Below are 14955 nucleotides of genomic sequence, written 5' to 3' on the forward strand. Positions count from 1 at the left end.
CTCCATTGCGGTTGCACCAGTGCTGGAAAGTTGGATAGGATTGGGCCCTCATTAAATTTGCAGTAGCACTCTGTGTCTCATACCTTCTCTGCTCTGCAATGTGGGGCTATTAATAGTTACCTACCTTATAAAGGGTTGTTGTCAATATATGTGAAATGCCTTCAGCACTTAAGAACTTTCACAAGAAGAAGGGCGTTTAAAAAGGAATCCTCTCAAGACTGATAGAAGGTGGAAGAACAATCCAGTTGACCTTGAGCTCATTTGAAGCGTACATAACTAAGGGTGCAATCCTAACCCCTTATGTCAGTGCTTTCCAGCATTGGCATAGCGGTGCCAGTGGGCCGTGTGCTGCATCCTGCAGTTGGGTGTCACTCACGGAGGCCTCCTCAAAGTGAGGGAATGTTTGTTCCCTTCCCTCAGAGCTGCATTGCCCTTATGTCACTGCTGGAAAACACTGACATAAGGGGTTAGGATTGCACCCTAAGAAAGATTCCCCACTGGTTGGTCCCAACCCACAGTTTGGGAAACACTTAACTGGTACATTTCATCACTGCTGCTTCTACCTACTGCTGCCTCTTTGGAACTTAGACTGTACCACCTTATAGTGGTGAGGAGGCAAAGAAGTAAAAAGAACTTATGATTTTATGTTATCGCATTTGTTTTGTGAGAAATAATAATAATAAACAATAATAAACTTTATTTATATCCCGCCCTTCTCCCCAAAGGGACCCAGAATTTGTTTGCCTTGGATCTACAGCTAATCGATTTAATTGCGTGACTCTGAGTTCTAAGGTGTCTGGAGAGGGAGGGAGGGAGGGGAAAACCCTCAAAACTTTCTCCTCCCAATGTTTGATTTAATAAACCTTTGTTATGTTTCCCCTATCAGTCATCTTTTTTCTAATTTAAAAAACCCCAAACGCTTCTGACATCATGAATTGTGCCACAACAAGCACAATAAGGCAACATGGATCAGTGATATTTCAGTGATATGCTCTAATAATCAGTCACAGAACAAGCATAATCATCAAACTGAAGCCCAATAAAGGGCAATTCCTGTACCATAAAGGCACATCACCAAAAATGGAAACAAACTAGTGAAGAATTATTAAATAAGAACTTTTCATCATTCCCTGGCAAAGTAGGAAATACTGTACACATATTCCTATAGCTATTCTTAATAATTGAGTTTAAAATATCTTTGTTGTAACATTTCCAAGAGAATTATATTAAAATCCATTAGTCTTACGCTGTATGTAATTCTGCTCCAGGGCAGTCCTGAGTATGAAGAGATTAATGTCTGAAAGAGGCTGATCAGAGTCCAAAACAAGAAAGTTACACAATCAGCATCAATCATTAGATTTTATTGATTCTGTAAAAGATCCCTCCCTCCCTTCTCCAAATGTCCCAAACATTATTACACAAACAGACAAAAAAAAATTGCAATCCTTTTCTGGGTCTTTAATATGCACACATGCAGTTTGTTCATATTTTAAATTAAGCAGCATACTGTCCTTTGAACTCACATAATGAACATCAGGAAGCACTATGTTTGTGATGCGCTTTGTCCACACATTGCTACCATGATCCTTGCTTGCACAAGGCTGATTCTGGCACCATCCCTGGAAAAAGACAGCAACACTAAAATTATCGCAGGAGCCAAAGAATGTTCAGTCCTTTCTAGCATGGACCCACCTTGGCACAAAGACCATAGTAATGACTGTGTGAGCATGCATATCCCTGGCCTATCCCACGCATAGGCTACTTGACTACACTGTTTTATTTTGATAGCCAGGGCCAGCTTCAGAAGGTTGCAGGGTTAGGGATTTGTCAGGGCCTTAAGACTGGCAGAGGGCCCTCTGCACCAACAGTCACACCATCCTCCCTTCATGGAGAGCAGAGGTGCCGAAACCCCTGCCCTGGGGCCACTTGCGGCCCTCGGGGGCTCCCAATACGGCCCATGGGGGCCTCCATTCTCCAGTGAGCCTCTGGCCCTCTGGAGACTTGCTGGAGCCGATGCTGGCCTGACACAACTGCTCTCAGCATGACGGCAACTGTTCGACTGCTTGTGTGAGCTGTGGGACAAGGGTTCCCTCCACTGCTTGCTGTTTCATATCTGTGATGCAGCAGTGGCAGCAAAGGAAAGGCTGGCTTTGCTTTGTGCAAGGCCTTTTATAGGCCTTGAGCTACTGCAGAACCTTCATTCATTCATATAAGTTCCACCTCTAATAAATGCATTTATGTAAATTTATTCAAATTTTAAATGTAAATTTATTTTTTTTTCCTGGTCCCCAACAGTGTCAGAGAGATGATGTGGCCCTCCTGCCAAAATGTTTGGACACCCCTGATGTAGAGCACCAGTTTGAGAGAATTCTCCTTTTGCCCTCCTTACCTCTTTCAGATTGAAGGCTGCAGCATCACTGATCATTAGCTACCTACATTTTTGTGCACCCTACATGTTCATGTAGCTGCTCAGTCAAACTCAGTCTCAGGGATTTGGGACCCAGAGTAATTATATATATATTTATTTATTAGTAGAATTTATATCTGGCCTTTCCACTCCAGAAAGGAGCACTCAGGGCGGCTACAATTACAAGAATTGCAATTCTTCTCTTTCCCTCACATCTTACACACAAACCTCAAACACCAGTGGCCATTGCAGTGAAGTAAGGGTAGTCCAAGCTCTCCTGGGGTTTGAGGAAGCACAACAAATGGATGGACCAGCCCTGTGAATAGCAGTAATGACAAGCGGCCCTTCTAAAACTCCATTTCACCTACGCAACACGTATTGCCTATCCATACCCTATCCTCCATGTCACTCAACCAATCAGAACGCAAGGCATTGTGACCTTCCTGAGGTGGAGGTGAGGCCACACTCCGTCACTCCTCACTCCTGCCCACTCCAGCAACTTTGCCAATGTCGCACAGCAGCCCCATCCCATTAACTTCCATGAAACATCTTGTGTGAAGAAGCCATTAAGTGCCATTCTATTATAAGTTCAAGACAGCGTTCAAATGTTTTCCAAGTGAGTCTCCAGCCCTTCCCTGCTGATCCCTACAGGAGTTCTTTGTTGCCTTGCTAACGTTTTCCTAAGATCTTCTTTTAAAAGAAAATAATACTTTCCAGCTTCTGTCCAAATAGTAACTGTTTTGTATATAAAGGATGAATGTTGAAAATTGAGGGGACATGAACCAAACCTGTTTAAAAGCCAAAGAAAGTGAGGTGAACTCATAGTTCAACGCTCTGCCTTCCCATGTGCCTGTACATGTGATGTTTCATATTTGACATCCGGGGATAAAAAAATCTGAAAAGTTTAACACAAACAAAACTTCATCAGAAGCTGGGTAAATGCAATTAAATGCAAAATCTACCTCCTTGATGAAATATGAATTATCAAGTAATTATATCCTCCACTGCCCGTTTTAAATGAAATATGGCTAAACAGCTTATCATATTGAATTTCTTCTTAATTCTTATTTTCTAGGATACACCTACCCTTAATAATGGGCTTATTTAATACTACTTCCTTCTATTGTTTGTCTTTAATTCCTCCTTATTTTTATTATGGCCTCCATAATAAGCCATGCATAGGTAATCTCTATTGTGTGCTAACAGATCCTTTAAAATGCCATAACAAGTAGCCTCCATCAAAATCTCTTTTAAATCATATGAAAAACCATTTCCTCACTATCTGTTTAATAATAAACTTGAATTTTTTGCGGGCATCTGATCTTCCTGTTAACCCCTAGGAGTTATTCTCCAACTATTTTACAGTAATATAAAAAAATAAATAACTAGGTATTTATATACCACCTTTCTGGTCATTGGATTACTCCTCTGACTTTATTCAAGGCGGTTTACATAGGCAGGCATTTCTAAATCCCTCAAGGGGATTTTTACAAACATAGAGGTTCTCTCTTTCAAGAACCAACAACATTTCAGAATGGATCTTCCTGGTTTGGTCTCACTTCTGGCCTCCAGTTCTCCCAGGCAGGCTAATGAGCAGCTCCATCTCTCACATGGAGGGCAGCCAAGATGCTTCTTACTCACCCCAAGAGCAGGTGGGCTTGTCAGCTGCTTCAAGGTCTCCCATTCTCAGCCATTCAGGGAGCTGCCGGTGTCCTCGAGCTGGCGACCTTCTGATGTTATCTTCGGGCTAAAGGAGGCTCTACCCTCTAGACCAGCCCTCCTGCCATCTTGCATCTTGCAAGGAAGTCAGTTGCAGTATATTTTTGCTCTCATCATAGTCTCAGGTAACCTCTACCCATAGCACAATCTAGTTTCTTGAATCTGTACATTCACAAGACTAGCTTCATACAATTGCTGTGCCATTAATTCTGTGTTGCATCATATGGAATAGGCAGCTAATAAAGACATTTTTATTTACTTGGTCATTTTAGACAGTTTTACTAATTTTGTTTGACTTGGGCCCAAATCCTAATCAACTTTCCCACTCTGTGCCAATGGGCCATGTGCTGCATCCTGCACTTGGGTGGTAGTCATGGGGGTCTCCTCAAGGTAAAGGAATTTTTATTCCCTTATCTTGCATTGCTCTTACCTTGGTGCTAGAATGCTGGTTAGGATTGTGCCCTTGATCTCTGTCAATTTTGAATTGCTATAATTAATGGTTTTATATGTTTTCACTCCTTCCTTGGCCACTGCTTTTGAGTATTTCATAGAAAGGTGGAGCAGGAGAAATGCTACAGAATAATTCATTGCACAGGGCAGCAAAGGAACACCAGAGTTCCTACCCAGCAGTTTTTCTCATATTTTGTGCTTCAACCTACAGTGGACAGTAAAGAATCTATTCCACATGTAATTCTTCACTCATGTTGAGATTCTGAAGAACTCTCAGTAGCAGGCCTACTGTGTCTGCAGTTGAGATGGTTTCTGTGGCCAAGAGAGCACAGGATTTGAAGAAAACCCTGTTTTCAGTATGAGAATTCAGAGTCCGTTGGGGCTAAGAAGGGGAAAAGTAGTAGATTTTAGGAAGAGGGACTGAAAAGATGTAGAAAACACATCTGTGAACGATTGCGTGTGAAGACTAAAAACAGGGCCAGCCCATCTATGATGCCATCTGAAGCAGATGCCTCAGCCAGCAGGTTGGTGAATGGCACCTTCTTACTTCCACTGCTCTCCCGTTGCCTTCCACTCCCTGGATTGGAAAAGGAAGAGAGAGAGAGGAAGAAGATGACATGTGGAGGGGAGGGGAGGGGAGGGGAGGGGACTGCTGAGCTAAGACTTTGGAGAACGGGAGAAGCAGAGGCTGGCACATCATCTGGTAAGGGGCATCAGCAGTTGGCACACTGTCTCTGGCATCAGGGGGTCTTTAGCCCTGACTAAAAGCCATCTCTTAGTTGTGGAATTACAGGTGCTGAAGAGTCAGCTTCTATATGTATACCCTTCCCCATATTGTCCCACGCAATTACACACAAAAGCGCCAGGCCTGCATTGAACGGAAGTCAAACTTGGTTTCTTCTGCTATGGATATGTGAGTTAAAGGGATATGCCAGTTTATAGTACTGCTGTAATCTTATTTAGTAAATTGTCCTCCTTTCCATTCCTACAGTACTTCACCCCTTTGCATGGAAGGCACAAATATGCTGAGAGTTTGAAAGGTGCTCAGAGATCATGAGAAGTATAATGCAGGCAAGTTTCATGGTATCCCCATGGAGAGTATACAGTATTTTGGCTATTGCTAACCAGATTGGTTTACTTGACCTGGGCTAGTAGCACCTGATGGAGTTGGGTCATTTAGGGTTGTCACCATTTGTTTTTCCTGGGCAAGTCTTTTGCACCTTTAATAACAGCATGAGCGGTAGAAAAGTAGCAGGTAAACTACTTTGCCTACTATCAAGTACACTGAGCTTCAGCTGTTCGATTTCTGCCTGTTCCGTGGCTGCAAAGCACATGAGCACTAGGAAAAAGATGAGTTGGCAAGTGCTGATACCAACCCACCAAGGCCTAGCCTAAGTCCAGTTGCCAGCCCCTGCCTGCCCCCAATGTTGTTTGGCCTACAAAGTGTGCCACACTTATCTCATCCATTTCCTACCATCTCCTTTGTTGCACTGGCCACACTGGACACCTCTCACCTCCTTCTCCTCACCTCACTCCTACCATTTGAAAAGAACAGCAGGGAAAGAGTTGGCTGCTCTAGCCAGAGTGGCTACTGCTGTCTTTTGCTGGTCTTTCCCCGGCTGCTCTTCTTAAAAGGCAGGAGCAGGGTGGCTGGTGAGCTAAAAGGTGCAAATGTCAGCAGCCCATGTCTGGCCAAGGTTGCTACAGTGGTCACAAAGGATGGTAGAGAATAGGATGGGAGTAAGGGGCCACTCCCTGTCTGAATGTGCCACTTGGCATTCTGGACCTCTGGATCCAATTGGAGGGCCATGGACCCACCACAAGCTTCTCAGCCTTTTATCTGTCATCATTCCCCTTGGCCTCAAGTAGGGTTGCCAATTTGTTTATCAGACAGAAAAAAAATATTCCAAAATACCTGCTTGACAGGTAGACATTTAGCAGATAATAGTTTTACCATCACTTTGTCTCTGTGCCAAGAAGCAATGGCATACCTAGAGGGGGCAATGGGGGCAAATGCCCTGGGTGCCAGGCTTGTGGGTCGGAGAAGAGGGCAGCCCTCAGACTGGCAGGGAATTGCGCTGACAGTAGCTGTGGGAGCACAGCCACTGTTGGTACAGTTCCGGACCACATCTGAGGGCAGCCCTCCTCCCCTTTAAAGAAAGAAGAGGACAAGAGGGTGGCCCTCATAACGGCCAGGTACCTGAGTGAAGCAGCGCTTAACTCTTCCGATTTTGGAGGAGGCGCACACCACTTCTAGCTCCATCGGAGCTTTTCTGCGCCACTTGCCTCCTTCAGTTTCAGAGGAGGTGAGCGCTGCTTCCAGCAGAGCTTTTCCATATGAATGGAAGTAGCACTGGCACATGCCTCCTTGGCGCCACTTCTAACGGTGTGAAAAAGCTTAGATGGAGCCTTTGACAGTGCTTCAGAGCCTGGGCCACCTCCTTCCTTCCCCCTTTTTTTAAAAGGGGGAAAGGCGGAGGCAGAGCGGAAGTAATTACCATGATGCAATGATGTCACCTCAATTGCTTCCAGGTCAGGGGGTGGCAGATGTGGAGGCAGCCCTAGCACAAAAAGTGCCAAGACCATCACTGCCAAGAGGGGCTTCACCTGCTACATTTAGATTTGTCCATCAGGTGTTAAAGACAAAGTGAAATTTTAAAAATTTAAATAATAGAGAGGGGGCACGACTGAGATGGAATCCTTTGTGGGAGCTAATGGCAGAAGCCTCCTACCTGTCTTTTTATGCCCTGACAAACATTTTATCAAGTTTGGAGGAGGGGGTGCTATTTCACAAAACAAAACAAGGGCCAAATGTTACTATTGTGACTATAGTAACAATAGAGCAAAATCACAGTTGTTGGCTTCCATATATTTGCCTTAGTACCGCTAGAGGGCAGCATGGTAATACTGCAAGCTCGGCTAGTTAGATGGTCTATTTACTATATTTCAACAGGGATGCTTCACACTTTCTGCTACGGACACGGTTGCAGTACATCTGCCAGTGCTCTTGTGGTGAAGAGTGACATAGTTTAAAGCAGAGACAGATGCCTCCTACACAGAGAGACATCATGGAAATGCGCTGGGGAGCTGCATTTGACTGTAGGTTTCTGGCCCGTGCCCATGTGGAATGTACTGTATTTGCATTTTTCTTTGAAATGTTATGGTGTTTGATGCATGGACATGTTGGAAAACCACATCATCTGTGAAGTCAGCTTTAAGGAACATCAGTGCTGCTTGAATATGCTGTGAATATCAGTACTAGGAGTGATTCTGATATTACATTCTCTCTCTCTCTCTCTCTCTCTCTCTCTCTCTCACACACACACACACACACACACAGAGTTCTCTTTTCTAACAAACAACATTTATGTGACTTGAAGTAACATTTTTTAAGTCAGATTCTCCCTCATTAGCCCCCATACCTCTTCATTACTTGGTCTTCCACAGATGTACCTTTTCTTTCAAAATCCACAGACCATGTTTACCTTCTTGTCTTTCATCCTCAGCCTTCCTCCCCTACTACAATTGTTTTATTTGGTTATCGCCCTAAAGAAGAGAAAGAAGCACTGGATACTTTCACATTCTGTATTCCAACACAGGACCAATGTAATCCTTGGAGGAGCCCTGAAGCAAAATCATCCTGAAAGCCAATTCACATAACAGATCCCACTGATGCTCATGATTAAACCCCCCCCCCCGCCCTTTAGGGAAACATCTACTCTTTTGTCAAATCTCAGACCTGAGCAGGCCAAGCTTTAAGGAAGAACCATAGTGATAGGCCTATTCACAGCAATCAACCAGCAAACCTGTAACATCATGTTCTCACTCTCCATCTCAAGGAATCAACAGGACATACAATCAAGTCTTTCATTATCCATTGAAAACAGTCACTCATTCCAAGTGCATATAACTAATTGTTCCTTTACCAAATAGTAAAATATTTTTTAAAGTCAGCCTGGAGGGGCCTAAGTAGTTTGTCCCCCATGTAGTTTTGAGACCATTCATGCCCCATGCCCACATATTATTTTTAAAAGAAAAGAATCTTTAATTGAATGCCAGTGGAAGCTTTACTTCTTTTAAAAGTAGTATGCGGGGGGGGGGGTGCAGTCTGGTTTAAAACCACAGCAGAAGTAAACTACGAAAGCTTTCATACCCCTGCCATGGTTTTTGGAGATTACTTACTTCTAAAACAATCCTCCATCTGGTCTGGCTACTCAGTTAAGCGCAGGCCTGAGTATGCCCTTAGTGGAAACAACGAGCCAAGTGGATCAATGGTCTAACCCAGGGGTCTCCAAACCCCAGCCCGGGGGCGAGATGCAGCCCACAGCCAGCCTCTTTCCGGCCTGCGGCCAACCTCTTATCCCCTGAAATCCTCTGGCCCACTCAACTGAACATGACCAGAACTGTGCTCTGATTGTGTCTGGAGGGTGTTCTAAGGGCCAGAGAGGTTGAATGAACCCATTCATTCATTTATTCACTCATCTAAGTTCCATCTCTAATTTATTTATTTAAATTTTATATTTAAATTTTTTTTCCAGCCCTCCACACCACACCAGATATTTGATGCGGCCCTCTGGCCCAAAAGTCTGGAGACCCCTGGTCTAACCAGTAGGTGGCAGCTTCGTATTTTCACACATTCATTGTCCCATCTGAATTATTTGTATTGATCAGAATAGCTATAGAGTTACAAACATACAAAGGGAAAGGCAAACCTTGTGTTACTATGGGAAGGATAGCCTGGTTATACATTATTAGAATTGCACCGGAAAAGTGACAACTTCTCAACAAGAACAATACTTGTGAAGAAGCTCTCCAACAACATAGCAAAGTGAGCCTAACACAGAAGTATATTTGGGTACAGAAAATACTCACATTTTAATGGTTTATTAAAAAATGAAACATACTTGTCTATGCATATGGGTTGAGCAAAACGCTGTCCTATATTGCTGGGAAGCAACATGCCCATGACTTTATTTGTGGAACCAAATAGGTCAGGGGATGATTTGTAGGGAGGAAGAAATAGTTAAGGAGAGGTTGGTTCAAGAAGGCAAGCAGAGAGAGTAAATAAATTTTGACTCCTGTTGAGATGGCAGATTCAATCCACCTTAACTCACCCATTTTCATACTCATCTGTTTAATTCCAGCACTAGCAGTCTTGTGGAGCCAGCTCAATTAATATCCACTGCATAGGGCTGGGATTTGTATATGACTTTGGGTGGATTTGTTTGCACAATTGAACTGGGAAATAAAATGCAAATTTAATTTTAATTTCAGCCATTTCATACGTCCCTCCTTGATTTGTAACCAGTCTATAAGGAAATTCAATTGGATTGATTCTGTCCTGGGAACAAGGCCTCAGTAATCACAATTAAAGCTACAGAACTTCACAAGGGGCCAACCTACAGGTATAATCAGCAATATCCTCTGTAGGTGGTGATTAGCCACCGCTTAACATTTGCAGGAAGAATCTTAGCTCTCATTTTTTAAAGTTAGTCTTTATTTAGCCATATGCCAACTCTGAGAAATTTAAAACTGGATATACTGTATAAGTAAAGACATTTTCAGACTGAATAGCACAGGTAAATATTTTGTGACTTGCATGATAACTTGCAGAAATGTGCTTGGTGATTTTTTAAAATTGTAATAGCATGAAAATATGTGAACAAGATAACGACAGCTGTCTTGCATCCTATCGCACGAGATGTTCCCTCGCTTCAGTGTACTTGATTCATGGCCATATAAAATAGCCACATTATAAGTAGAGGTGTTAAACATTTTTATATTTTGCAGATTTTGTTTTTTTCCTCAAGGAGGAAAGCAGTGTTATGTGTTTTTATTCCAAGGGCACATTTTTATAAGTTATAAATTACAACCACTTAAAAAGTGTACTAGTTAGGTGATATAGGTGGTATAGTGTCAGAAATTGCAGCCACAGTCATTATCCATGCACCCTACCCCCAGTCCAGCCCATTATTTATTTTTTTTCACAGATTTTGGGGCTTTTAAGTTTTTTTTTTTTTACAAAAATGAGAAGTGCAGAAAGTGGTGTTACGTGTTTTTATTTTGTTATTGAAAAAAACATACCTCTGGTCATAAGAGATCAGTGGCTAGAAACTTATTCAACTTTGGCAAATCATTCTGGTCATCAAATATCTTATATATTCATTCTTTGTTGGAAATGATGAAATGTGCAACACTGAACAAAGATCCTGCACCTGAAGGGGGCAATATATCTGGTAAACTAGCCGGATGGAAAGTGATTAGGAAATTAGCTTTTCAGCTTACTTTTCAGTAGACTCTGCTAATCTCAGGCTCTTTCCTTCCTGCTCCTTAGATCTCTTTGCAGCTAGTTGCAAGCATGTAGGCTCTCTCGCTCGCTCTCTCCTTCCTTTTGAACTATGGGGTTCCTATAAATAAAGTATTTCCTTTCTTTATAACTACATGCCTTGAAGGGATATTCTTAAGTCTTCCAACCTGCTGGGTAAACCAGCTATGGTAACATTCTTAGGCTTAAGAATCAGTCTGGGTATGCTCAATGGCCAGATTCACTCTAAGCCTGAAAATACAAAAGGAAAATAGATTTATTTCTGTAACTAATCTTCTATTTCATTTCCACTTTCAATATTCAATTACATTTAATTAAACTCTTGTCTAAATGGTAGGATTACTTCAGTGCAGTATGCCCATGCTACAAACTTTTAAAAAACCAAATGCTAGAACTGAGGAACTGGTTTGCTAGCACTCAGAAATGGATAAAAAACTTTTTTGCAATATAAAGTTTACATTTTATATTCATGAAACAGCACAAAACAGCATACTTCAAATATGAACACTTAATATTAAAAATAAAGCATTTTTTAAAACAAACCATGGATATATGTCTTCAAAAACAACATTCTAAAATCTATATGCTCTCCACTGTACTTGTACATCTTCATGAATGTCAACAAAGGATCCAGTACATATTTTCTGCCTAGAGACACACAAGCAATAATCTAGAAAGGAAGACCTCTGCACGCTTAAACCCACTGATTTAAATTAGTTTAAGTATGCCTAATTCTGGACTGGACTGTGGCCCTATTTCCTTACAGTATCAAACCTGTGTGTCTGCTAACTCTGTTCTTCCCTTTTGAAGGGTAAATACTGATATTTGGAATACCTAGATTATATTTACAGCTGTACAATATTAATACCAATTACTTGAAAAATACCATTATAATACTTTATCAACGAAACATAATTAAGATAGATTTGCACCAACACACCTGTTACAGATTTTTATGTTGAGGTTTGTCTTTTCCCAGTGCTAGTCTTCATGTATTTTGCATTCACCTGTGCCTACCCCCTACCAGGATTGTTGTGGGTTGCTTATCCAGAGGATAATCCATTGGGAAGTTTGCCTGTGCAAGTCCTGTTGAAATGAATGATGGCACTCAATAGGGCTTGCACAGAAGAATTTTCCAGTGAATTGTGCTGAGTCACTTTGGGCGCAATCTAGCCTTTCACTTGGGCCAGCCCAGGAGGGTCACGTTTGTGTCTCCTCTGGAGTGAGCTAGGCCAGCGTGCAGAGGCGCGCCGGCCTGCGGAGGCTGGAACAAGCCTCTGCGCCAACGGAGGCACTGAGGCTTGCGTCGGCCCGGCTGGGCTGACACAAGGCTCTGAGATAGGCAGGGTGAGGAGGAGGCAGGAGGGAGGCATTCATGGGCAGGGGGAGGGCGAGCGATGGGCAGCCCCGGGGGCAGGCAGGGAGCAGGAGATGGGGCTGGGATCCGGCAGGTATGCCAAATTCCAACCCCCGTTCCTGGGGAGATTGGACTGGCTTCAAGCTGCTCCGCTCTCCTTCGGCTTGCACCACCTCAAGAGGTGGCGCAAGTCTGAGGAGACCCACAGAGGAAAGGGTGCCTTTCCCAGAGGTAAGGGGAAATGTTTCCCTTTGTCTCTGGCTGAGCCGCTTTTGGCCCCTATCCTGCTCTGGATACAGCGCAAGCATCCTGGCTTGCCTGTTCCAGTGCAGGATAGGATTGCGCCCTTAGCCACAGGTGAAGCATTAGCCCTGGGGCACTTCTCTTTGCAAGGCAGAGAAAATGGGCTACCCTCTTTCATGCCACCATTCATATATTCATGTAGGAGTCAGTGCTGCTCACCAGTACATGACCACATGGGCAGCAGATCCATTCATTTCCCCCTTCCTATTTTTTTATTTTTTTTGAGGGGGAAGGGAGACCATATGTACTGGACACCCATCGGACTGAGTGTGAGCACTGCACCATGTAAAGAGGAGTGCTGCTGGGATAACACAAGAACTGCAGCTTTATTTTTAAAAGAATGAACAGTAATACACAGATGATAAAGCAGTGATTCTCAAACTGTGGGTTGGGACCCACTAGGTGGGTCACGAGCCCATTTCAGGTGGGTCCCCATTCATTTCAGTATTTTATTTTTAATATATTAGAGTTGATGCTGCCATGGTATATGACTGCATTTGGGGAAATGTGACAGACCTGTACTTTTAACAAACTACTCTGTATGTGCTTTTAACGATGATAATTAATGGGACTTACTCCTAGGTAAGTGTGGGTAGGATTGCAGCCTAGGATGGTGAAAAATTTTCCTGCTTGATGATGTCACTTCCACTCATGACATCCCTTCAGGTGGGTCCTGAGAGATTCTCATTCTAAAAAGTGGGTCTCAATGCTAAATGTGTAAGAACCACTGTGATAAAGTAATCATATGGAGACACCAAAATATGGGATGGGGAAGCTTGAGACATGCTGCATTTGGATGTTGTATGGCAGCATTCCTCAAACTGTGGGTCGGGACTCACTAGGTGGATCGTAAGCCAATTTCAGGTGGATCCCAATTCATTTATTGTGTATTTTATTTTTAATATATTAGACTTGATGCTACCATGGTATGTGACTGCATTTGAGGAAAGGTTACAGATCTGTACTTTAAACAGATCTTTTAGATCTTAAACAGATCTTTTAGATCTTTAAACAGATCTTAAACTTTACTGTGTACAAGTAGTGCCTCTTTATCTACAGGGGATCAATTCCCAGACACACACCCTCTGTGCGGATACCAAATTCAATGGGGCTTACTCCTGGGTAATATGAAGTGGTATTAAAAAATTTTCTTGATGATGAAAATGATGATGATGATGACACTTCCAGCCGTGACATTACTTTCAGCTTAACACATTTCTGCCCAGATCACAAGTGTACATATTTGATCCTTGTTGCGTATATGCAGTGTTGGGCACAAATGACTTAATGATATCACTTCTGGTGGGTCCCGACAGATTGTCATTCTAAAAAATGGGTTGAGAAACACTATTGTACAGTATCTAATACATATGCACATGCACAGTACAGATGAGGATTTTTTTACATGAATGACCACATGCAAAATTGATACTAAAGATATAAAAACAAATTTTAGAGCAGTTTTTGTGATTTAAGAGCTACAGAACAATAGTGAGATAAGGACAATCTGGAATTTTTGTCCAGACCAATATTGCTGAAAGAATAATCCCTTTCAAATACATTATAAACTTCTACACAAAGACATTTACAAGTGGACTTCTGATAAGGGTGATATTTGGATTGTATCATTTAGTCATGATATGTTTGGGTACGTAAAAACATCTGGTATAGACCTATAGCCCAACTTCAACACAAGTTTGATACAAAATCAGAGAGGGGGGAATAATGTTGTAGTTTTACACATTTTCTCTGTCAAATTCACAAACAAAATTCATTGTAATATGGCAGGCAACATCATTCCACCCCCCTGAAGCTATCATTTCGACACAGTCCTCTTCATCATAAGCATTATTTGGTTCACCGACACTCCATTTATTGAAGGTCTGCATAGGGGATCGGTCGGAGTACACAAAGCTGCCCTCCTTCTCTAGGTCGTTAATGCCTATGAAAACTCGGCTGAGGCCAGCTTGACTGATGTAAGAAGCGATCAGGCTATTGGTGTTCTCATCTTTGGGCATGCTCAGTGTTCCTCCTCTTCCTTGACAGTAGAGTTGGGCGTCCATATACCTCTTCTCTTCTTTTACCAGCAGGTACGTCTTATTATCCGTCTCGCGCACACCGGCAACAGCTGCGGGGGAGGGCAGTGCTGAAAAGTGAGCACTCGCATTTCTATAAACCAACTTACTACCACACAGAACAGACGCATCAATCAATTCTAAAGCAGCAAGATTTGGTTAATAAGCCCTATTGTTTCTCATGGAGGTGAAGAAGACTGATATGGAAATGCTCACCTTTTTTAATGAACCTGAGCTCAGTTGTCAGCAGGGCCACTTGGTTATCCATTTTACCAATGGCCGTTCGTAACTGGCCACATTCACAAGGAACGCCTATAGA

At 42.6% G+C, this 14955-nt stretch overlaps 1 protein-coding gene across 4 annotated transcripts in view; it reads right to left on the reverse strand.

Moving 5' to 3' along the window:
* Positions 1-10619: 10619 nt before the first annotated feature.
* COLEC11 (collectin subfamily member 11) overlaps positions 10620-14955 on the reverse strand; it is a 29266-nt gene continuing 24930 nt past the window's right edge. For 3 of the 4 annotated variants that reach the window (XM_066612334.1, XM_066612353.1, XM_066612363.1), the window contains exons 6-7: positions 14853-14948; positions 10620-14707 (exon numbers count right to left, since the gene is read on the reverse strand). In XM_066612334.1, coding sequence (XP_066468431.1) covers positions 14298-14707; positions 14853-14948 — 506 coding nt within the window. In that variant the 3' untranslated portion in view covers positions 10620-14297. The remainder of the gene's footprint in view (positions 14708-14852; positions 14949-14955) is intronic. The other variant, XM_066612343.1, reaches the window with a different exon arrangement.

Source organism: Tiliqua scincoides, chromosome 1, assembly GCF_035046505.1.
Source record: "Tiliqua scincoides isolate rTilSci1 chromosome 1, rTilSci1.hap2, whole genome shotgun sequence".
NCBI classification, from domain to species: Eukaryota; Metazoa; Chordata; class Lepidosauria; order Squamata; family Scincidae; genus Tiliqua; species Tiliqua scincoides.